Source organism: Cyprinus carpio, chromosome A19 (assembly GCF_018340385.1).
Source record: "Cyprinus carpio isolate SPL01 chromosome A19, ASM1834038v1, whole genome shotgun sequence".
NCBI lineage: Eukaryota > Metazoa > Chordata > Actinopteri > Cypriniformes > Cyprinidae > Cyprinus > Cyprinus carpio.
This window is the reverse complement of record NC_056590.1, coordinates 15,395,363-15,422,143: the sequence shown is the minus strand read 5'-3', so window position 1 is coordinate 15,422,143 and position 26,781 is coordinate 15,395,363. Positions and strand designations below refer to the sequence as shown.

Below are 26,781 nucleotides of genomic sequence, written 5' to 3'. Positions count from 1 at the left end.
CAACATAATATCTGTTAATAATATCTGATCCTTACCATCAATCTAACTCTAATTTTCTAATCCTGATGCCTCACAGAGACTTTTGCCCTCAGAGTTTTGTTCTCTGGGAGGGTCAGAGGTCGCGTTTTATAACTTATAACTTGCAGTTTATAATTTACCCAAGTAAATTTATGACTGGTATATTTCCAGGCACTACAATGCTAAAGTGAGAAAAACAAAGCAGGAAACTAGGACATTTTGTTTAACAAAACAAACACATACACACACACACACAACGTTGGTTAAAAAACAGCTTTATTAATTTCTCTCGTTCAAAGAAATATAAAAGATTGAGAGTTATTTTTATATTTACAGAGCATAGTTTTTGCTTCAAACAAACAGAAACAAATCCTACTTTTACAAATTGAAAAAATAGCCCCTGCTGTGACTGTTCGATAGCAGATGTAAGCGGTAAAGAAAATAGTCCTCTTCATCTCTCAATAATATTCTGTGCAAAGAAAGAATGCATGTCAAACACACGTGTTGCTGCTACATTAAGGCAAACCCCTAGGAACAATACACTTGGGAAACTCCTTGTTAAAGTGACAGTGTCGATTAGATCTTTTTTTTTTTTTAGCCTTTCTATATAAAACCTCCACAAAAACGAAGCATGAAACAGTTAGCATTACACTGACGGATGATTCAGTACCCTTTAAATTCAAAGCAAATCACAGGTTGACCAGAACTGTGAAATAAAAGCTTTAGAAAGTATAAACCTCTGGGCCTCAAGGGGTGTTTGCCAGTCATGTTTAGAGTGTCAGTTATGGAAGCTGTGAATCTACATATGAATGGAAGATCAGTATTTTGACAACTTCCTCTCTACTCAAAGTGCTGCGAGGGTTTGTGCCCCTCGCCATAAATACCTCTTCATTGGCATGGAAACTATGAAAACCCTAAAACAAACTCAAATCCACTGCAAAAGAAACATACTTAAAGTGGACGCTGCATATTAAAACCAAAACGTAAAATTCAATTAAATTAGAAAAATAAAGGCTACTTCCTAAACAATTCATTTCCTCATGGCATACAGATTTGTGCAGGTTATGAGGCAAAAAATATCAGTTCTGCATGCTGCTGTGTATGAAAAAGTAAAAGAAAAAAAAAAAAAGTACATTTATCAGATCAACTGATACAATTAATTTAAGAGACAAACATTCACAAACATTAATAGAGCTCCTCAATGGTTTCAAAAACATCAGTTCTTTGAGGAGCAACCCAACCGGCGCGGCGCTCGGACTCTTAGTCCTTCACTGCGGTAACTGAACTCAAAGTCCTGTGGAAGAGAGGCAGGCAAGCTTAGTTTTGGTAGATCTTCTCCGTGGTGCTGTAGTCGTTGGTAGTGCAGGTGTGGGAGGCCATGCCTCGGTGGATGGGTTCGGGGCTGTTGTTCCTGCCGCCGATGGTCAGGTTGAGCAGACTGGTGCATGTAGGCAAGTAGACGTGCTGGACGTGTTCAACCTCTGAACGACACACTGGGCATGACTGTACAGAGACAAAAAGAGACATCATTAGTTGACATTCACCACAGTAACATGTTAGGAATACTGTGATACTGCCTGGAAAAATAACAGTCATGTCGCAATTAAGGCTGGGAGGCATATAAGTGTCAACAGAAGATTCTTTTCTTACTGCTTACATCACGCTAGATGTATTTGCACAGCAATTAGTAGTTTTGAGTTATTTAAATGTGAGTGTAATAAAGAAACGTGCTAAAGGAACACATCTATAAGGCCTGTTATATGATGCAGAGTTTACTCGTTTATTGGAATGAGCTTTATATATTTACAGCTTTGCTGATTTTTATGATGTTAAAGTGAAGTCATTTTGTACTTATGTCATTTTATTATGAATAAATCATTTGGTTTATTTCCATAAAATTATAAATTATAGTAGAAAATACTCAAAGTATTTAATTCATTAGATTATGCAAAACTTTCATGGTTATTCTTACATAGTTATTTCATATCTAAACATTGTATTAAATTTCCAGCAAATAAATAAATATATAAATAATATTTTTAATTTAAGAAAGAACCCATTTAAAAATGTCAACAAAAAAAAGCATAAAAAAACGATTAAAAACTGGGTTTGGTAATTTAATAACAAAATAAATATTATATGAAAAAAAACAGAAATAAAAAAAATTAAAGCTAAATAAAAATATTTCAAGTAAAAAAAAAAAAAAAAAAAAAAAAAAAAAAAAAAAACACTAAAATTAAAATGGAAACACAAAAGTATCAATACAAAAGCTAATTCAAATTATTAATAAATACTACAATACGTAATACTAAACACTGCATGTGAATGCAGACATCTTAAATCAATCAACATTTTTAAATTGACTTAAAAATGAAATTTATTTATCTTTTAAACAAATAATAAATGAACTCATAAATTGATTATATTAATTATTATTATTATCATAAATTCAAATATTACGCTTTTAGGGAGTCACATCACATGAAATTTTGCAACCTGAACTAGCCTTGCACGTCATAAAAAGTTCAAGTTCTGATATTTGATGATGTTTCATTTCTGAGAGGTGATTGCACCACATGACTTTAATTTGATAAAATTACTTATATTATTGACTATATATTTTAACAAAACTTTAAGATATCCATTTTTAGGAAGTAAATTTAAAAGATTATGCCAAGCTACTTTTCTTCATTATGATATCAAGACCACTTATCACCCTGACATTTTTGACAATGTTTGGTAAAATCTACGGAAACCTAAATGTTCTCTGACCTGCAGCTGTTCAGCACAGTTCTGGCAGCACACCATGTGACCGCAGGGGCAGAATGCAGCGTCGATCTCTTCCTCGCAGCACAGCATGCACAGCAGCGCCTCCCGCAGCTTCTGCAGCTTCTCCTGCAACACCCCTCTCCTCTCACACCCCCCACACCACAGCCCCCCCCCCTTCACATGATATCGATATCGACAACACAGAGCGCTCCCCCGGCCTCGACATCATGTCCACGATACCCGCGTTATACAGCGCGCGCCTGGCGTAGTCATACACTTCCTTGGAGGTCCGCCGGATGTCGAATACATACTTCTTGCCCAGGTTGATGTTCTCATTGAGGAAAAGTAAAGCAACGCAACCCCAGAAATAAACAATATATATCATCATAACAACAATGCGTATTACACACTAGAACATGAACCACAACATGTGACACAGAGTCATCCAAACACCTGCTAAACATGATGCACGGCGTCTGCCACACAGCTGCTCAAGCCATTCATTATCCATCAGAGATAATGGGCTGCTGGAAAGGTGCTGTAGTTGTGAAAATGAAGGATGGTACTGCTTGTTAGAGTTCAAGGGTAGAGAGCAGCAGCTGTTCTCCAACATCTTGGCTATAAAAGCTCTTATCGGGAGCTGAAGAAACAGCACCTCACAAACTAACACACATTTAAACAGGTGAAATCTGTTCCATTACCAGGCTGTCTAGAGTCTTTACACAGCAGTTAACACTGCTCTGTGCCTGCTTAAAATTCAGTGTAATGACGCAAGGTTGTATAAAAGCTACATTACATTATGCCAGCTCTGACCCACCTTAGCCCTTAGTATCGTTGTGATAGCGGTGTAAATGCATTTATGCCTCATCTGAGCAGCATTAAACAGTCCATAAATGCCACTTCAGAAGCGCATCTGTGCCACCTTTGCAGTGTAAATTTGCCATAGTTTGAATAATGGGAACAAATGTTGCTACAGAGAAACGTCTCCCAAAATTGTACGAAACCCAAAATTTAAATTTTCAGTTTATAAGCAAGTTCCAGGTTTTCTATTTCACCCTATTATAAAAAAACGACCAAAAATAATTTCGCTTAAGGAGAAGCATTTAATCACGTTAACATTTCCATGACAAATAAGCACCCCCCCCCACCAATTAAACATTATAGGAAAAGACAGATTTTTATCCTCAAAAAAGCACATTAAAATGTAAAATCAGAATTGATACTGGCAGAGCTGCTAAACTGCACATTAACAGGAAAAGACAGATTTTTGTGCTCACTGAAGGGTTTTATGGTGTCTCACCTGTAAAAGGCATGTGTCTCTGTGATGGCCCGATACAGACCGCTGGCTGCTCGATTACTGATTAACTTGAACAGCAGGACCACACTGTCGCTGGTTTCCTTGGTGACAGTCAAGTACACGCTCTTCCCTGATTGCGTGGCAATTTGTATTAAAGGATAAGATATCCTGAAATGAACGGAAAATATGACGCATTACTGAAAGGCAGTGATGGCACAAATTGATTTAATGTTACATGACTGATTCTGGGATGTGAGCTGGGCATCATTTTATGACAGTTACACCATCAAAAGCACTTCATGCTGTGCCTAACCTGTTAACCAGGCTGAAGTCCTCTCGGCAGATAGCGATGCCGTCTGGTCCCACTCCGAAGGCCAACCTCTGTCCTTCAGCGTCCCGCACCCAGTGCCACTCCACCCCATAATGCTCCAGAGACGACACCAGCTGCAGGGCCTGGTACTCCACCGACGCCTGGCTCAGACCTTCCAGAGCCTTGTGCTTGGATATGATACTGCCAAAAAACAAGAGAGAATTTGCGAATTTAAATTATGCACAAAATTAGAGTATTGCATAAAACATTTGCGTTTCCAACCAACGGGTCAAAGATGACAAAAATGTTACTTCCTGATAAACTGGCACTAAATATCACTAAGCCACTGAACATAAGGAAAAGCCACTGAATATAATAATTTTCATATTTAATAAAGTGGGCAGATGAAACATGATAAATGCAGTCATTGCTTTTGGAGGTGGATGCTGCTGTGTGGGAACGCAGTCATGTTAAGACAGTTCTGGGAGGCAATTATACAGAAATACTTTGATGACAGACTTTGCTTGGGCATTTAAACGAGAAAAAAAAAAAAAAAAAAAAAGACCAATACTGAAAATTCATAATCATGTTTATTATGGCTGGTAACAGATATGATGGCTCAAAAGTTATGAATCCATTTAACTTAGTATGTTGTCTACAAACAACAACAGAAATAGTTCAATTAAATGTAAAACTATTCATTAAAATTAAACTAAACTAAAATTACAAATTAATCTAAATTATACTAAATTAAACTATGCATGCATTTTAAAATTTCAAGTTCAATAAAAAACAAAAAAAACAAAACAAACAAAAAAAAAAAAAAAAACAGATAATACCTAATTCCAGTATCTGCCAAATCAGACTAATAAAAAAATAAAAATAAAAATAAAAAAACAACAACATTACAACATGATATTTTCTAATATATAGTAAATACTGTTATGAGAATTACTTGTATTATGGTTAATAGTTTATTGTTTAAACTGGAAACAATACAATATCTGCTTCCAGTACCAGCATATAAAACAGACTGGTTGATAATTATAAAAGACAATGTTAACATGGGCAATACCAGTAAAGTTGCCAATATATTGTGCACAAACAAGTAAAATAACATGTCAGTCACTGACAAAGTCCATGGCTTCGTGTTCCCCTGTATGAGGCTCTTTGATTCTCTTCTTGTAGGCATTAGTCTTAATTTGATTCCGTGACAATGATGATTAATCACTACAGACAGATTTCATTAACCCTCTTTGATTGTAGTTGATTAGGTCCTCTATTATCTAACACAAACAAGTGAAAGAGTCTGAACAGAACTCTATAAAAGGAGCGGTGTAATTAGTCAAACCGCATTAGGAGTGCTTTGTTTACATCCACACGGCTCTGGATAAGATGTTCACAAGAGCGCACGGATTACAGCTCAGCTCCCTTGACTTGGTCCAGTAATTATTCACCTAAACGCTTAACAACCAGTTTAAAAATTTATCTGAGGGTCAAAATCACAACCTTTACACTAGAGAAAGTACACAAATTGGTGGCTCCTTCTGGATGGCAGTTTGTGGGATCTTCAGTTTTGTTTGATAACAGTTTGTGGTTTTCCATTCTATTTATATGTATTTTTTTAATTTAGATTTAGTTTTTTAGTTTCACTTTTATTTTAAACATTGTATTGTGTTTGTAACAGATCTCATAATCAGTACTGCAACCCAGTGAAATTAATATCAGCCATGCAATGTAGATACAGATGTTTGTCATATATTTGTATTTTTTCCCCCACTGAATGACAACTTTCCATAAATTCTCTCAATAAAGCTTAACTTTTATTAAACCCAGAACACTCACTTAATGTTTTTGTAAAAGCATGATCAAAAACAAAAAAAAAAACAAGTTGAAGGTCATCGAGATAATTGTGACTGAAATGTTGTTTGTTTACCTGTTGATGGTGGCTTGGTTTGGCTCTGTGCCACAGAGCTCAGTGTACCAGTACTTGGCTGTGTTCTGGTTATAGTCACCGAACTCTGCCTGGGCCAGGAGGGAGCTGAGCTCTTCGGCCTGTTCGGAGCACATCCGCAGGTGTCCACGGTGCAGATCCTCTTTCACATGCATAAAAAACAGGTGTCTGTAGAGCAGAAGAGAAAGACAAAGAAAGTGAGAGAGTTAGTTACGAATGGAAACAGGTGGCTGCTGGTACGGTGGAAAGTGAGGGAAATGCATATGGATGTCGACAGGTGGTACAGGAACACGAGAGCGATCCATGCAGACTGAAACAGGCCACTGGGAACCTGAATTACAAAAACACATCTTGCATATGCTCTCATGTGCTGGATCCAACTAGCATTTTAGTATGATCCATGAATAGAGATCATTTTAGTTGAACTGACCCTTTAAAAAGGAACAGTGAGAACCAGATATGGCCAAAAATCAATTGAAAATAACAAAAGGTCAAAGGAAAAGCGGAAATGACGGTTTCCATTTGAAATGGTCACTTTCACTTCAAAATCCAAACGGAAGAACTTTGCAACTGCATTTATGTGTGTGTGAATTGGTTTGACTTTTGCTCCCGTCTCGGTCTCATCTCTCGTATCTGTTGGCGTTGTGGTTATACGGCTCTTAACGCAGAACATGTCAGTGTGTTACTAAACGATAAGCATGCCGTCTCATACAAAGCATGAAAACCACACTCACTACTCACTGTTGACATAAAGCTGACATAAATCCCTGTAGCTGTAATTCAGTAGGGCTTACTGTGAGTTTTACTGAGGACCGATCTCTTTTCAGCTGTCTGTGGGACTATCTGTATCTGTTGAATCCATGAGAACTCTGGTTTGTTATTGACTTATCTTGTTTTTCCTATCGATTAATTCTCTCTAAGGGAATGTTTTTCACCTTGACTAAGTGACGGAATACTTCCTGCTCCGATCAAATGTACAGATAAACAGAATTTAACAATGCCATAATGGTGAACAAGGTATTTTGCAGAAGCACAATTATTTATGTGATCAACAGTCAATAAATGATTGTTAGAAGAGACTGGGACTGGAAAATCTGGTTGAAAACTTAAACAAAATAGGAATAAAAAAAATATGAGTTTGTATGTCTTCATTGTGCATGATTTAAAAAAAAAAAAAAAAAAAAAAAAAAAAAAAAAAAAGTAAAAAATAGAAATGTAAAATGTAAAGATTTTTATTCACATTAAATTTTACAATTAAATAATATTGTTAATATTATTTTAAATTATAAATTGCTAATAACATTGTTTATTAATAAATATTAAGTACAAGTACCAATTATATACTTATTATACAATCATACTTATTGATCAGGGAAAACAAGTTGAAGCTTCCTGAACTGTATCAGCTCATCTGCTTCTGTGGTTCTTTACAAACTCGTTTAACAGCATCATGGGTAAATTACTCCCTAAACCTTCCTAATCCTCCAGTTGTCTTGTACCAACAGCTCGGGCTCCTTCAGGTTTATGTATATCTGACCCAAAGCCCTTATGTCCCCATACCCTAATATCTTTTTATGTCCACTACAAGTCAAATTTTGCAAGTCCCCCGAGACTAAGTTTGGAGACCAAACAGAACTGACGTTTTCCCCCAGCATGCCTCTGTTCCCCCAGCCAACAGAGGAGCATGGGAACACCAAAAACAGGCTGGGAGATACTCCTGCTCTGCACGCAGGCGATGGCTCTGTAGGAAAATAAACACTGGCATATCAGTTCGCACAGTGTTGCCGACAAAAGCCCCGGGCCGATAAACATTGACTTTGGATTAAAAAAAAACACTAGAAAAAAGGCGGAGAATGAAAGATTGAGGTGGATTCATAGGGCAGACAAATAAACAAGACTCGCTGTTTGACAAAGGGAGTCTCGCCCGGCCTGACGATCCACTTCCCTGCGGTGACATCAGACTCGTGATGAATTACCTGGCAGGCAAAACAAAGGCGGCTGAAGGAGGCAGAGAGAGAGAGAGGTTACTAGCGGTCAAACTCCAGATACTCTGAGACGAACATGCAGAGCCGGTTCAGTCAGGATCGTTACAAGACTAATCTTAGTAACACGATGCAGTGGCTGATGCAGCCACTCGTCATCGACAAACACGAGAGTACCATGACTTTATCAGCTATGAGCAGCTGAGAACAGCTGGTTGTGGTGGAGTCAGATTAGTGGGCATGAGAGGAGTTCTGGGGGCCACAGATGGGCCCCACTCACTACACTACATTTCACTTTATAGCTCTTTCAGCAAAGTGAAAGTGAATACTGACTGTATGTGTGCATAACCTGTCTGTTCAAGTTATAAAGACAACCCTCTACATTGTGAGTAAATTACTCTCATATGCGAATAAATCTTACTCTGGGCTACTACATGTCTATAGTTAGCCATTGGCTAATAAATTCTTATAAGAGTTTTCTTTGCAAGCTAGCCAGTGTAAACTCTGTAGTTGAAGGCGTTAAAGGCTAATTGCAAAGAGACATATTTTCACTCACCGAACACTCTCACCGAATCCTTAACAATCTCTATCTCTATGCAAACCATCATTATACACATACCAAAATCTAGTTTGAAGGCGCATGACTCACCGTCGCTTTTCATCAGTTTTGACTCACGTAGTTTAGGGTTATACTTTTAAAATAAAAAAAAAAAAAAAAAAAAAAAAATTGATAAAAAAAAAAAAAAAAAAAAAATAGTAATTATTATTAAAAGATAATACTACTAATGTAAAATAGTTTAGTATATCAGTCTGGTAAAATATTTACTAGCCAATGGTGATTATATTGCCAAGGTGTGCGTAGAGGTTTGAAAGATATGATCCTGTCTGTCTGTACCTTCATCAGCAATGGCACTGCACCGGTCTGGGGCGATAAGAGAAACTAGAGCACAACGCAGTCAGTTTTTCCTACCATTCAACTCTGTGTGTGTGTGCTGGGTACATTAACTGCCCATGAATGTATCTACACCCCATTAGTAATTTCCTGATGTTTTAAACTAGTACTGTTGCCACACCTCAACAAAAAAAGTGAAACTTTTCCACTGATATCTTCAAACTAATAAAAACAAAACTAAACTTGCATCTCTTTTCTTCAAGGGCCTTATATTTTCTCAGAAGTAAATCATCTTAGAGTTCCTCAGAAAAAAGACAAAGAAATCACTTTGCAGCAGGAGCATTTGATTGTGTAACTTGAAGAATTCAATTAAAACCGTACCGTTCTGCTGACAAGAAATGGGTCATTGCGTGATATCAGAGAGCTTGAGCTTTGCGAAGGAGGGCTTTTGTGGGTTTGAGGATTTGGCTTCAAATGCGAAGCCCTTTTTGTAGAATTTTTTCAGATGTTTGGCTGGAAAGCAAATCTCACGACAGGCAGGGGGAAAATAATCTAAACTTACTCAAAGTTCACAAAGTTTATCGTCAAATCAGATGATCACTTTATGAGACATTGAAAGGTTTAAACAGATGAGCTGAAGGTTGGCAAGACAGTAAATTTACGCAAGCTTTTTTGCAAACTTCGACATGTTTTAAACATTTCACATTTTCAAAGCAATCCTGTTTAAATGAAATTGAAAAAACTGAAATACGCAATTATAAATCATTACAAATAAATTAAACTGGGAAACTTGACGTTGTCAGATCAAGTCCTCTCTCCATCTAACCTTATAAGTCACTGTTTTTGCTCTCACTAATTCTTTCCTTCCTAATGGTTTTCTCTTCTCTGTTCCAGGCAGACTCATTGTTGGGGGCTAGATGTTTGGGGGGTGTTGGTTTCATTCCTCTGAAATGAAATAAAATGCTTCTGCCCGGAGACAGCAACAAAGTGGCCAATCCGCACAGGAGTTTCATTCTTTTCAGGCGCCCTTTGAAACAATGTGGTTTCAGAGTTAGTCAAATAACATTGCTATGTGGCTGGGGTTACTCACAGACAACGAACTCTAGTAAACCCTGCAACCAACTCCACGCATCACAGGTAAACACCTCCTCGCTAACCCAGTGTTAATCATCATTCGCCCAAACACGCAAGTAAAAACAGATAAAATTGGGTTCTCAAACAAAGACATGCATTGTGAGCAACCGCCTCTGGTAAGTGATGCATACTGCATCAACTTTGCAAAGGGTAATAACGCCGTAGGCTGAAAAAACTCCCACAAAATTAAATGTGGAGACAACCCAACATCATTTCTGAGTAATTTACACTGAACTCAGAGGTGTAGGTTACTATAGTTCATCCACATTTGTGGTTAAACCTGTTCTGCTGTCCTCGAAGCACATGTAAGCCAGTAAACACAGTAAGACAATAGAGGTCCAGTGCTTTAATTCATGAAACGCCATTAAATCAAGAGAAAGAGGGCAAGATGCAAGCTCAAAATTAGTAGAAAATTTTTTTTCACACCTCAGGTTTGCATATGAATGTATATCCTGTTAAATATTACGCCTCACAAAACAATCAAGTAATTTAGCATTGAATCAGAAATATGACTTTACTGAGGAACGGCACACAGTCACCGCTTTAGTTTTACTTAACTTTTAACTTTTCAATGCATGTGTGCTATACGCAAAGCTAAGGCTTCTGTTTTGTGGTCCATATTTGAAGCTTCAGGAGGATCTTGCGCATCATAGTCTTCCTGTTGTAAGGAGGTAATCAGGAGCTTACTGGGATTGCTGGTGGCCTTGTTGTTAGGATTGGATGTAGGGCAAGAGGTTTGTCTCTACAGTTGTCTGTTCGTGCTCATGTTGACCCTGAATAGCACCCACTCACCAGTTCCTGCTGACAACACCCAGGGCCCTGACTGCGAAGATAACGAGACCTGAGATCACAGCAGGATGTTTTGCATATTTGCAGGCGTAAAGAAAACCAGTGATGTTGCAAGTATGAGCGCATGGTGGATGTTCTCATGTTTCTGAATGAGAACCAAATGGCCAGGGTAAGAATATGTGCTCTAATCATATAAACATTATTCACTGCTCTTCCCAATGAGCTCAAGCTAAACCAGTGCACAGATTAATGTTTAAAAGAGCCCTTCTCTTATTTAAAGTGTGCTGTGCCTCTGCTAATGGTGCATTCTCCATCATTTCAGGATCATTCAGTCCTGATGAGAATGCTAAACACTCCAGCCCTCCAAAACAATACATGCATCTTTACACAAGCCTGGCACGCATTGCATGCCATAAAGACTAGCTACAGCGTAATCATGAGCATGCAACCATAGCGGAGTGCTGACTACTCACTAATGACGTTTTTTCTCCCCACATAACAAAAAACGTTAGCCATACATAGTTAGTCAAACAAACTGCTCTTTCAGCCAAAAGTGGCCTCCAGGATGGGTTAATGAGGTTCAGCAAGGTAGCATTAAAGCCTCTACACACTGCCAAAATCTACTGATTTTAATGGTGCATTGCAGGAATATAGATGAAAAACGCAAGTGTTTATGACAGTGGCACTCACACACGTCAATACAATTAAAAAAAATCAGAGCTTTTGCTTGTTTGTAACTGCCTTTGGGGGAGAAGCCTAATCTGAGATAGAATGTGGTGTAGCCAGAAAGAGTTTTAAAAACATGTCAGCTAACACTTGGCTTGACATGATTGTGAACATCACATCTGATTACGCATGCTGAAAATAGAGCAGGGCAGATTAAGAGATGCTCTTTTGGGGGGTGGCGTATCTTTAACATGTGAGTGTTTGTGGTTGGGAGAAGAGGTGGGGTGGCTCTGATCCTCAAAGGATCCAGTAATTCTGTAAGCAGGATTAGGCCCTCAAGGCCAGTGGTTATCTTTAAACTGTGCCTCGTTTGAGGATTTTCCCCAGCTCGTAAATTAAAACAGAAAACATAGATGTCCAAACACTGGAAACAGTCATTTGTGCCGAATCCCTTTTGCTGTACTAGTAAACATTTCTTCTATCTGGCAATCATCCACCATCACTCTCCACCGAGGAAGTATAAGGATCTATTTTTGGAAGATGCACTTATACTAATGAACATGAGGAACTGTCATAATAATGGACTACAGAAGCAGAAGCTGTTACATTCGTCCCACTCTTGGTCTTATATAATCGTCTCTTCAGCATTCAGAGCCCTATGCACTGTTTAGTGCATCTTACATAACAGTACAGACACAGATAGAAAGGAAGTTAAGATACACTGTGCAAGATGCACTGATGCCAGTCACAAAAAATGGGAGGAGTCAACAAATCAGTGATGCGGGCACATTGAATTAAAATTGTTCGTAGAATTCTAAAATGTTGATTTGTTCAAGCATGTTTTTGTTGCATATATATCTGTTCTAGATTCAATGTAAACACTATGCTTTGGCAATACATTGTAACAATTGTCATGCCAATAAAGCACATATTGAATTGAATTTAAATTGAAAGGAAGTAGAGAAAGTGTGCAATCCAGAGCAGAGTTCTAGTCCTGAACTGGAGCTAAGGGGCAGCAGGGATCGGTGCGCGGCCCTTTCTCATTCTGACATTTCTGACTCAAGAATCTGTCAAGGCACACCAAATGATTTGCTTTTTATTTATGGGCAGTCAGAAAGTATATTTATCATACTCATAAAAAAAAAAAAACTATCACCCCTTGGTCAGTAATCCCCACTTTCTTCAAGATCCAATCATTTCCTGAAAGATTAATATTAGTCCCGCCCCTTTTTTCCATTATATAGCCATTTCCCTCAGAAATGTGCCATATCACAGAAGCAAAATGACTTGTAAAGGCTGTTATATGTTGACTTAAGTATGTTACAGCAACATCATAATACACAAATATGATAATCTTTCAGTACCATGGAATTACCAATTCCATACAGTTCCTGAACCATATTTCCGTCACAGTACTTTTTTGTAACTTCCAGCAAAGGTTGAATCAACCCCTCTTGCGCCTGTTCGTAATGTGAATGCGTGCTCATGAGTTCACTTTCAGTTGCAAATCAGCACTTTGGTTCTCTGGAATGGTTATGCGGGGAGGTAACACAGTTTCTAAGATAACATCAAAAGTACCAGACACAAAATGATGAGAGAGAATGACAGACTTTATGTGCATACACGACTCCACTTAAAAATTATCTGTATGGAAAACCATGTGGCTTCAGGCTGAGTGTGTAGAGAATGCATGCCAGAGCTCACTGCCAGTCAATGCGATGAGCAGTGGAACAATGTTGAAGCAGGGCAGAGGTTATTGCACAAACAAGGTTAGGGAACATGACCCTTGTAGCTGAAGGCTGGGTCGCATCATGGATGCATGCGAGCACACACAAATCTACAACAGTGCCAAAGAGTGAACAAAGGACTGTTTTCATGCGACAGCAGCCTGCATTACACTCAGAAATGCCAGGCAGCCATCTATATTCTGCTATGGACAACACTTTTTCAAATTAGTCTATTACTCTTGTACTGTTTGCTTTGACAAAAAGAGAGTGTTTTATACTTTGTGTTTTTAGAGGAATGCAGGAATTTTAAAATTCTGGCTGATATAAGTAGATAATTATTTTCAAATGGAAGATATTTAAATTCTAGAATATTTCATCTAAATATATTCAAAATGAAATACTAAAATCAAAAATCATTTTAAATATTTATTTTATCAATCAGACAACACACACATATCAGACAATCACCAATTCCTATAGAAAATTGTTCATTTTAACTCCGATAGAGAGACTCTGAAAAACATTTTTTAAAATCTTATTGACCCCAAATTTGTTTTTACATAAAACTATTTTCTGCAATAGCTTGATGCCAGTTGTGGGGAGAAAAAAAAAAACTACAATGAGGTCATCTGACAGCATAGCATTCTACAGTTTGAAATGTTTATGAATCTACCCACATTCTATAAAAAGGCATTACTGAGTGTACATCGTGCAGTAAGCAATATGTTAATGTTCCATTCTGAACACTGCCAGCTCCTTCCACATATAGGGCTCAACGATTGTGTTCATTGTTATTCAATGTGCCTCACATTTTCTCTTCCAAATATTTAATCTCAGCCTGATCAAAGCTTTGATCTCATCTTGATGTCGACTGAGAAACAAAGTCTCAACCCCAGCCATCTCAGATTTTCCTAACACGTTAGCCTGCATACTTTCACACACTGTAAGCTGTTTTCACGCCCATTTGGAAGGCTGTCCAGGGTGCCTTAACAGCTTGAATAAAATTACATGTGGCACTCTGGGGGTGTGACGTCCACCTCGTCCACATTTAGAAGTCACAACACATGCAACTTTTAATTACCAGTCCCCCACACCCCCAAAAAATCCTTCAATCTTCCCATACGCCATCTGTCAGTGACCCCAGCTTATCTCCCTCAGGTCACCAGAAGACCATCTAAACCAAGAAAAGGATATCGTCCAGGAAACAGAAGCAAGCATATACATGCACGCTGCCCTGCCAGAGTCACTCTGCCCAGAGGATGTATGGATGTGGAAATACCCGCAGGATCTGACATGCAAGCCCATTTCATTTTATTGAAAAGGCCCCAGTAGAGCTAGGAGAACACAGAACGCAGGGCTCCAAAAGCATAGACCAGAAGAGTTCACTATGGGGCTGAAAATGGTACGCTGCAGGTACATACTCACTGCAAAGCCACGCACAACCTGAAGCTAATGAAATTTGAGTGAGGATGTGACACTATTTATAACATCATACAAGGAGAGAGACTGAAAAAACAAGACAGAGGGAAAAAATTTAATAAAATTGTTAACACCGGTCTGTGCCCCTCTGTCAGAGATAAACATTTGAGGAACCAGCATCCTGACATAAAGAGTTAATTTACATGACAAGCATTGTTACTACCCAGTCAATTTATCTCTGGGGCAGAAGTTGACTGCTGGATGGCTTCAAAACCTCGGACTGAAGGCTTAATTTTCATTTTGAATTGTTAACACAGAACCTCATCCAAAGCTTTAATTTCTTCAATTTTAGTTCGGAAAAGAAAGGGGGGAAAAAATATGGGCAATTTAATTTCTGAGAAATACAGGAATGGAAATCCGCAGAGAATTCATGCCAGAATGTCCCTGACCACAGAAAAGAATGAATTCTGTAACAGTAAACAGTGGTTACGGTCTGGGACTCATAATAAAAGTACACAGGCTAACGCAATAAATTTTAAAATATACTATTTCCAAAGCCACAAGACTAAAGCGACAGAATCACTTACCAACCTTGTTAGTCAGCAAACAGCAGTTGCACTTTTGAGGGTTAAAATGCGAATCTCTGATTTTTAAAATACTTATATGAATTCTTACCAGTGTTATTTTAGTGTTGTTTACATACTTTTATAGTATTTATAAAAAAATAAAAAATTCTGAATTACCTTATTTTTTATACTGAATTATAACATTTTTTTTTTTTGTATTTTTAGTTTTCATTGTAATTTCATTTTAAGTTTTAGTAATTTAACAACACTTATAATATTATTTTCTTATTAATAACAACCTACTAAGTATTACAACAATAAATAATATTATTCAACAAAATAATAATACATCAAACAACAACAATAACAAAAAAAAAAAAAAAAAAAATAAAAAAGTTAATATATTTAAGTTTAAGCTTTTCATCTAATATTTCACCATTTCATTTAACAAAAATGATTTTAGTTAATAACACTGATTCTTTAAAAATATTCAAGATACATGGTCATAACAGGAGTAGAAAATAGGATGCAAACGGACAAGAATAAGCGATTCTATCACACTAGTCTAGTCTTTGCACAAAATTCTTAAAGGGATTAGTTCACCCAAAAAAAAAAACTAATTAAATTCTGTCATTATTTACTCATAGTTGCAAAACTCAGCCGAGAGAAAGTGACATTTCAAGAAATGGCTAATCACCAAAAATGTTTGGTTACCAACATTCTTTAAAATACCTTGTTTTGTTTTCCACAAAAGAAAGTCATACAGGTTTGAAACAACATGAGGGTGAGTAAATGACAGTAAATAATTAAATGATTATTTGTAAACTATCCCCTTAAGTCTTGTGCTTATACGAAACATGCGTGTTGTAACATTTATTGTGTTTTACTATACTTCAATGTAACTTTTTTTTGTTATAAAATAACTTGGTCAAGAATGTCGCATATGCTGTTACTAGAGTTTAAATTCTAAACTTGTGTCCTTTAAGCTGTGCTCCACATTTGTCTCAGACAAAGAAAAGTAACAAAACTTCACGGTTACAACAAATAAAAGCGCATGAGTTGATGGCGACTCTGCCAGCTCAGTCTCTGTGGGTAGGAGCCTTTGAGCAGGGGATCACATTTCCTGCTGCTGCTCATAGCACAACCACCTACAGTAAGCCGCAGGGAGCAGGGTTACTACAGGGCAAACCACTGTACTGAGAGAGAGAGAGAGAGAGAGAAAAAGAAACAAAAAAACAACTACATGCTACTGTCCAAAGTGCTCTTTCTCTACCCGAGACACATGACTTCAGCTGATTTGAAGCTGAAAGAACACTCATAAAACCAGCGTTGTTAAATTAATTTTTAATATTTAACATGTCCTAGTTTTTTTGAAGTTATATCTTAACACAGGCACACTCCAAAAACAAGATATAGCTCAAGTCGGGCATGGAATTCACATTAGCCAGCGAATGGAGGAGAAATGGCTTTACTTCCACTAATATCACACAAAACATTCATGCACCCACATGCTCAGATGACCTCCTGTCGTGGTTCTTCTGAAATCTATTCTCACAGTATTTAAACGGAAGGTTAAAAATGTCTCTATTCACAGACGATGATGAAATGCTCTCAGTCACAACTTCCTCAAATAATATCCATTTATAATTTTTTTAGAATACACATGTTTGTGTGTGTACATACCTCGTCTGCTCCTGCAGAATAAGGTGAGGCTCCACAAAGAACTTTACTCTGAGCCGTAGTCTGCAGGGCGTGAGATTGTCCATCTGCTGGGAGATTCTGTTCCTCAGGTTCAGCCACAGGTTCTCTCCCTTACTGCCAGAAAACTGCAGCCCAAAGTAATCCACCTCAATAATTCCCAGCTTCCGACATACCTGTCATCAACAAAGAGTCACACTATGTTAAATATCAGAATCTGTTTACTTGTCCCCATCAACTTTCACTGTGTGGAAAAGAGCAGCCGGGACATAAATTATTATTATTATTATTATTATTATTATTATTATATAATAATAATATATATATATATATATATATATTATATATATATATATATATATATATATATATATATAAAACATCCTTATTTGTGGATGAACAATTACTTTAACCATAAACTTAGCTAAATGTATTTATTTTATAATATAAGCACAAATAAGATAAAATGTTGTGGTTTATTTGAACAAATCAAGATAAAAATAAACAATGGGTTAGATTTTTATTTTAGAGTTTTTATCAAGAGTCTGAGGCGATTATCTCCCCCCTGAGTCTCAGTTATGTAATAGAGGCGAGAAAACTCCTTTAAAGGGCAATCTGAAGTCCGCTGAGTCAAAATGACGCCTTTGGTGCACTATGCCATGGGCGGAAATAAAAGTTTGTAATGTTCATGAAAATATCCTGAGATGACGTGCTTACAGAAGCAAAATTAATTCTCTAATTTAAGCCTCATTACATCGTCATGAAAACCCCCTCTAATTTTATTTATGTTCTCTAAATTAGTGCTAGACTAAAACGTTTAAGTTTTGCGTAAAAATCAGACAATACAACATCTGATATGTCCCTAAAACATTTATTTAAAAAAGTACATCATGTCGAAAAACCTTTCACTTTGTCATTTACTTTGGAGGAGGTGTAGTAGCTATCTCCATACACGGGCCAAACATCTGCTGAAGAGAATGAACTTTAGTAACCTCCAGCATGCCTTCACACATGCAAGCGCTATTGTTCAGAGTAACCAAATGTATCTTTCTCCGAAAATGATAACGTGAACTTTTAACCAACACACTGTATCTGTTAATAATCATGCAAAATCTTTTTTTTTTTTTTTTGGAACAATTAAATTACTTATATAGCATAACATTTGATTATTTGCCTGAATGATCTAACTAAAGAAATGCTCGAATATGACTTTAAAATGCTTTAATAACATTCCAACTACAACTAGTCATGTTTACCTGAATAAACGCGTGAGAACAACAATCTCACAGATTGATGTTGATATTAAGTTTCCATGTGCTTCATATAAACTCATTCATTCCGCGCTCAGGCTACAGCTTTAGTTTTTCAACATTTATGCTTATTTTCTATAGTAATGCACTAGGGCTGATGGGATAAAATGCACGCCTCACAAACATTTAATAATAAACATCACATATTTCACGGTGAGGCTTGTTTCATTCATCATCTTACCTTATTCAGACAGTCCTCTCCGTTCGCCTTCGCGTCCACTTCAATCTCCATCACCACCGCGTCCGGTCGAGTTACATGGCAGAGCATTTTGGAGAGGTGTTTTGTCTTTGGTCTACCCGTCCTGTACGAAAAAAAGCACTACAAACAGCTCTCACTGTCGTCCTCTCTAAGCACCCTACATCAGCCCTCGCTCACTTTCCTCAAGCCCTCAGTTTCTCTGTGGTCGAGCGCTTCCTGCTCTATATGAACGAAGCGCTGCACAAACCACGCCCACTGAACCCACAGCCAATCACAGGAGGCGCATCAAAGCCTACAGCGAACGCTCTGACAGAAACACAAAGCCTGCCATGTTCACTTAGTAGTGAATACTGTAGAGTGTAGACTCCACTAGCGTCCCCTACAGGTGCGTTATATTGACCATGAAGATGCTCGAGTGGTTCCAATTTAGATAACAATAATAAAAGATTATGCATTTCAAATACGATTAGCCTTCACACCTACAGTACCTACACTAATAGACCTACTGCACAAATACAGCAACATCATACCACAGATTATCAAATAATCATATAGGCTATTTTAACCAAACAAACAAACATGCACTTAATAAAATCGAATAGTTATGTTTTAATATAAATAAAATTGAATAAATAAAATAAAATAAGTATTTAATATAAATTAGAATATAACAATGGAAGAATAAATGAATAAAATCAAAACACAATTAATGAGAATACAGTTAAACATAAATATCTATTTTGTGAGACAAAATTGAACCACGCAAGAAACTTATTTACTTGATGCTTGATTGCTTGTCCATATGAGACACCAATTTATGATCACATTTACACTTGAGTACATCGTAGCAAATATCTCTTAAGTAAGAATACGGCCCTAAGTCAGAGCCTGCGGTCTCGTCCAGTGCCAGAGGACGGATGGAGTGAGTGCCAATGTGAGATTACACTTCACATGTATTATGCATGTTTGCCTACAGCCCTCCCTTGAGAAGCGCATTGACACTGTGAATGAGACATCAGCCAAAAAGCTTTTAATAATGAATATTTAAGCTGCTGGAAGAAGACAGAGGGGAAAAAATAGCTATTGAGCTATCGATGCATTTTCCAGTCATGTCAGACCAGCAGCAGTCCACAGGGACGGACTGGATTGTGTAGTCCTCAGATTGACCTTGCAGTGGAGTCGTGTGAGACAGCCCCGGGACAGACACCTAGCGTTCCAACACCTGTCCCCAAACTCCACTCAGTGTTCCCTGAATGCATCACATCAGGAAAGCAGTGTGCTTGAGGCTGCTTGGAGAAAACAACAAGCGTGAAATGCCAAGACGGATCTTTTCTGCTCACCGTAGCCTGCCCACACATTGCCAGTTTGAAACTCTTTCTTCACAAGCACTCACAGCCAGATGTGACAACAGTCTGCCTAAAGCTGGCTGAACAAACAGCAAAGGGTGTCCATGTGCATATGAGGCTAGTGAAGGTCTGCAGCTACTGTATCCCCAGGTGTGCTTAAAATTGTGATGCATATTTCAGCTTGTTGTGGCAAGCATGAATGAACATCAACACATGAATAAGAGATTTTGAGTATTGATGAGCTTTATGAATACTGATATTCATCCATCTGTGACATTCATAGATGTAGAGCTGAACTTCTCACTCTCTCTGTAGGACTGGGCAGAATGAAGGGCATTTCAAAGACCTCACAGAGATATGTAAAATTCTAGTCCAGAATCAAAACATGCACATAAATAAATGGAAATAATTAAGTCATGGCCAAAAGTTTTGGCAGTAACATAAATTTTGTGTTTTGTAAAGTTTGCTGCTTCAGTATTTGTAGATTTTTCCACATTGCTGTGGTATACTGAAAAACAGTGATAAGCACATCAGAAGTTTTAAATGCTTTTATTTGCAAAAAAATAAATATGAGTCAATATTTACAGTGTTGACCCTTGTTCTTCATAACCTTCTTCACTCTGGCATGCTGGATATTAGCATGCTGGATATTAGATCCATTCTTTCCTTATTAGTTCTCGGAGTTGATCACGATTTGTGGGCTTCTGCTTGTCCACTCGCCTTTTGAAGACTGACCACAGGTTCTCTATGGGAAGGAGATCCGGGTAGTTGCTTGGCCACTGATCCAAAATTTCAATGTAATGATCTTCAAGCCACTTCTTTATCACTCTTGCTTTGTGACATGGTGCTACATCATGCTGGAAAATGCACAGATCATCACCGAATTGCTCATGGATCATTGGGAGAAGTCGCTCTTGCAGGACGTTTTGATACCATTCTTTATTCCTGGCAGTGTTTTTGGGCAGAGAGCCCACTCCCTTGATTGAAAAGCAACTCCACACATGGATGGACCCAGGATGCTTCACTGTTGGCACAACACAACTCATGGTATCGTCCACCTTTTCTTCGAACAATCTATTTTTCCAGATGTCCCAAACAGTCAGAAGGGAGCTTCATCAGAGAAAATAACTTTGCATCAGTCTTCTGCTGTCCAGTCCTTGTACTTCCTGCAGAATTTCAGTCTGTCCTTGACGTTTTTCCTGGAGGGAAGTGGCTTCTTTGCTGCCCTTCTTGACACCAGGCCGTTGTCCAAAAGTCTTGGCCTCACTGTGTGTGCAGATGCTCTCACACCAACCTGCTGCCATTCCTGAGCGAGCTCTGCACTGCTTCTGTAGCTGACCCCTCAGGAGGAGACAGTCCTGGCGCTTGCTGGACACTCTGGGATGTCCTGAAGACTTCAGTTGAACCTCTCTCCTTGAAGTTCTTGATGATCTGGTAAATGGTTCTTTCAGGTGCAATATTCTTTGTAGCAATTTCCTTGCATGTGAAGCCATTTTGATACAAAGCGATGATGGCTGCATATGTTTCTTTGGAGGTAACCATTGCTAACAAGAACACGATGATTGGAAGTCCTTTTCCCTCCTTTTATAGTAATCAGTCTGCTCTTACAATCTAATTAATATGATAGTGATTTCACCTGACTAGTAAACAATCAAAAATTCACATAAACACTATACACAATAATCTTGAAACAATGTGAATGAACACCACAACAGCTTAAAGGGATACTCCACCCCAAAATGAACATTTTGTCATTCCAAACCCGTAAAAGCTCCATTCGTCTTCAGAACACAATTTAAGATATTTTGGATGAAAACCTGGAGGCTTGAGACTGTCCCATAGACTGCCAAGTAAATAGTTGTGTCAAGGTCCATAAAAGGTATGAAAGTCATCGTCAGAATACTCCATCTGCCATCAGACGTGCAATCTGGGTTATATGAAGCGACGGGAGCACTTTTTGTAAGTGAAGAAAACAAAAATAACTACTTTCTTCAATAATTCCTTGCCTCCTTCCAAAATTAATTAAGCATTCATCTTAAACAATTCTGTGTCATCCGCGCCACAAGGATGTGTTGTTTCTACATGTATTTAGCTTTGATTTGAAATAAAACACTGCATCCTTGGCGCGGATGACACAGAAGAGCATACACAGCATACGGTGATATGGAGAGACACAGAGGAGACCGTTGACAAAGGAATTATTGAATAAAGTCATTATTTTTGTTTTCTTCGCTTACAAAAAGTGTTCTCGTCACTTCATATAACCCAGATTGCACGTCTGATGGCAGATGGAGTATTCTGACCACGACTTTCATACCTTTTATGGACCCTCACACTGTTATTTACTTGGCAGTCTATGGGACAGTCTCAAGCCTCCAGGTTTTCATCCAAAATATCTTAAATTGTGTTCCAAAGACGAACAGAGCTTTTACGGGTTTGGAACGACATGAGGGTTAGTGATTAATGACAAAATTTTCATTTTGGGGTGGAGTATCCCTTTAAGCAGCAAATTTTGCAAAACACAAAATTTATGTCATTGCCAAAACTTTTGGCCATGGCTGTACAGTATGTTTTCTTACGTTAATCAGATCAGACTGCCACAGTTCTGCTTGTCAGATTGAATGAACAACTTTTAATGCATTATGCCGGCACAGCATTATGCACTCTGTTGTAGAGTGAAAAGATGACACAAAATACAGTAAATCAGTACCTTGTTAAATTTGACATACTTTGCATATTAAATCAAAAGCTAACCTTGGTACTGTGGTGTATAATCCTTAAGGCGATGCTGGACCACAGGAGATTTGGCAGTATTTTCTGTTTATAGCAGAGGAGATTTTCATACAAACTATTCTAAAGCAAATGATCAAATGCACTCTGAAAGTCACGGAATGTCCAATCCTCAATGATAATGCTTGCACAACGTGATTAACCCAAGTAGCACACATTCCTGAATCAAAATCCTGTGTTCAATAAGTCATTTCCCTTTGATTTCAAGTTAGGGATGGAACTAGTTGCTAAGGTTGGGATCAGTAAAAGGTTTTAATGCTTCTGAAATAAGTCTCTTAGGACCTAAGGCTGTATTTATTTGAGCAAAAATACAGTAAAAACAGTAATATTATGAAATATTACTGCATTTTAAAATAAAATTACAAAACATTTATTTTTATGTGAATAGGCCTATATTTTAAAATGTAGTTTATTCCTGTGATATCAAAGCTGAATTTTCAGCATCATTCCTCCAGTCTTCAGTGTCACATGATCCTTCAGAAATCATTTTAATATGCTGATTTGCTGCTCAAGATATACAATGAATTGTAAGCTCAAAACAACATTTCAATCTTGATAACACTTTGAATAGTTTTATATGGAATGATATTCCAGACAATATTCAAAATGAATTGCAAATTGTACTTTGTTCATTCTTGAAGTGAACTTTTGCCTGTTTGGTGATAAAATATTAAACGGTTTTGAACTGTCATCTTGAACTGAATGCAACGCATCCGGTGTGCGATACCTGTGAGTTGTCTAGACACGGCGCAGTGCTGCACTGCTTGTCTTGTGTACGACCAAAATTTATTATGTCAAAAAGATACAAATGTAGGTAATGAACAAAAAAAAAAGAAAAAAAGAAAAGGTGAATAAAATGCTGAAATGAAGCAGAATTCAGAGCTCTGTGGCTGAATGTCACTACCAATCTTCATTTTCTTTTGTTACGGCCCAGGTCTAGGGTCTAGGAGAACAACATCAATAAAGATCTTTACATTGGAGTGTTGTGATCTTTTGTTTGTTCTTTCTTTCATTCTTCATTCTTACTATTCAATATCAAAGTAAAAAAAAAACAAACAAAACACAAAATAAAAAGTCAACAAGCTTCAACCAAGGCCAAAATAAAAAAAAAATAAAAAGAAACTGGCAAAAACTACCCTTTTCCCCAAAGAATCTAATACCCTAGAAAGAAAAAACTTAAAACAAAAATACAGGGTCTGAACTAACTCCCTGACTAACTGAAAAACAGGAGAAAACAAATAGGTTACAAAAGAAACTGGCACCCAAACCCTACAGCTTCCGTGCAGAAATTAAGTGATATTCACAATATTTACTTCAACGGGCGAAAACAATCAGCCATGTAAAAAAATTAAAAAATAAATTCTGTTGAAAACTTTACAACAGAAAACCAACAAAAACTATGTGGGTAAAAAGAAAAGAAAAGAAAAGAAAAAGATCAAACCAAGTTCACAAAATTTACACAAAAAGTCACTATACAGAGTTTATCTTTCTTTCCTTAAAAACAATCACAAATTCAACCAACAACACCCTCAACAACATCCCACCGCCAGATCCGTCTCTCTGCGTTTTTGAAAGATGCAGTTCCTGCCTCGACCAACAACGGGGCACGTACTGGTGCGTTCAATTAGGGCGGGGCCATCTGTGAGAACAACAGAGAGAGAGAGAGAGAGAGAGAGAGAGAGAGAGAACAAGAAAGAGGGAGAGATGCATAGACACCACATACATCTCAATGTAACACCCCCACCCGTAAAAGTCAAAATCCCATTTTGACCAAAACAAACATTTTTTTTGTTTCTTCGAGCTCTAGAAAGAGCATCAGCTATAACGTTTTCAGTACTCTTCTTGTGGCGTATGTCAATGTTATTCCTAAGGGTCTTCATAAAATGTCTGTAACATTTTGAATAACAAATTCCTCAGTGGTTGTTAATCTTAAACTTTTGAATGGTTTTGTTTCAGGATCACCAAGCGATTTGATGTTGAAGATTTTTGAACAACCATGTCGACAAATCAACACCAAGAAGAAAGTTACAGAAGCTTCTTGTGATGAGAACCCTGCAGTAATAATTGCAGTGAAGATGAACAAAATATCTGAACGGGGACACATATCTGAGTAAAGACTTCTCTTGCCTCTGTAACATTGAGTTTGTCACTGTGAGTCTCTGATGTATCTTCTTTGAGGTGGGCTGTGACAGTAAGTGAATTCTGTGAAAGCCTTGAGGGCCAGGTGAGATATTGCGACTCTATGTGCTCAGACAGAGGTGCAATCTGACTATAATCACTTATTTTGACAGGGATGTGGCTCATCCTGACACAACATCATATTTATCTGAAAGAAACACACTTCCTGTATGTAGAGTGGCTTTGCTTTTACAAATTAGACACAGACTTAACATGCAAAATATGTACCTCTCATGGTGTACCTGCATCATAGTCAGCTGTATCAATTCCAAATATTTGGTCACATGACAATTTGCTAAATTAATGGGGTAACACAACTTACTCCACTCTCTCTCTAAGTAATTTCCTTTTTTTCTCATTAAAATGACACAAAATATCCATAATACCTAACAAATATCACTGAAATAGGGTTTTGTTTGAAAAAGAAACAAATAAATAATTAAATAATTCCGAGTGTATTAGCAAATTATAAAGCTTGAAGATAAAACAAAACTACCTGTTGAACAGAAACAAACAGGAAACGGTCATTATTTCTGACACAGGAAAATTCTATGTTCTGTAATTGTGAAAGCATAATTAATTGACAGCTCTTGAGTATTTTGCTTCAAATTTTATATCCCTCAGCGCTTTACTCAGCCCTTGTGTTATTTAACCATGTTTAACATTGAGTTTACTTGAACTTTTTTTGCTTTATCTTGATATTATCATGATAACATCCTGAAAGGACAGCAATGATGAGAAGCCAGCAAAATGGTCAGATGAATCTAAATCGGATCTAGTAAACAACACACAGCCTGAGAAGTTTGTCTTGCACACATTCAGGAAGGACACACACAGCCAGACTTCGATATCAGATACTTACGACCAAATATGACATCCTGTTTGCATCTGCACTGCTCTTGGTGTGTCTGTTTACCTAAACGCATTGAGGACACTCCAGTCTCAATGCACTCCCACCGACGTTGTGTCTGCTGTTGGCAGCCATGTGAACTCTGAATCCCCCAGTGATTTATCAACTTCCATAGATACAGGATTGATGGACAGCTCTCGTGCTGAGACGCACACCCCAGGACAGGAAATGGCTCTCATGTCCCCTCTCTTCTGCAGTAATGAAGCCAGTGGAGAAGAGCAAACTAAGATGGATTTGGCCCTGTGGGAGATCAATGTTGTGCTAAGAGTGGAACTCTGGGATACCGGATGTTAGTGTCGGGGCCAGATGCTACATGGCAAAGTGGCAGCTATCAGATGGAAATATCCTGTTGGCAGAGGACTTCTGGCTCCCTGGAGTGACTGATTGAGAGGATAAACAAACACGACAAGAGTCATATTTGAATTGTACATTTATATTGTGTATGTGTGTATTTTTTTATTGTAATAGCATCTGTATTATATTATTATTGCTCACTGCTACTGATTTGAATGAACCCTTAAACATTAAAGTGCAGTTTGTAACTGTTTGTGATACAAACATGAATAATACCTCAAATCATGCTACTTGTTGAGGAGTGTGCTGATACTTTTCTAAAAAAAAATCGAAATAGCAATTTTCACCCAGCTGGCAATAAAACATGGCAAAAATCACTCAGAATATCCAAACACATAGCAATGAGCCAGAACACACTATAGAAACTTCATAATAGACAAAAACCAGACCAAATACAGTGTGTTAGCAACCACAGAAAATATTAGCAACTGCATAGCAACTGACAAATATCACCCCCTACACTCTCATTCACT

General features: G+C 37.6%; 1 protein-coding gene across 1 annotated transcript; it reads right to left on the bottom strand.

Moving 5' to 3' along the window:
* Window positions 1-280: 280 nt before the first annotated feature.
* LOC109107163 (E3 ubiquitin-protein ligase MYLIP-A) lies at window positions 281-18,948 on the bottom strand. Its single transcript, XM_042776730.1, is given in 8 exon segments — window positions 281-1,521; window positions 2,791-2,947; window positions 2,949-3,186; window positions 4,074-4,252; window positions 4,398-4,595; window positions 6,331-6,516; window positions 17,207-17,397; window positions 18,713-18,948. Coding segments are annotated over 8 exon segments (1,422 nt in total). The 5' UTR covers window positions 18,800-18,948; the 3' UTR covers window positions 281-1,335.
* Between the last annotated feature and the right edge of the window lie 7,833 nt (window positions 18,949-26,781).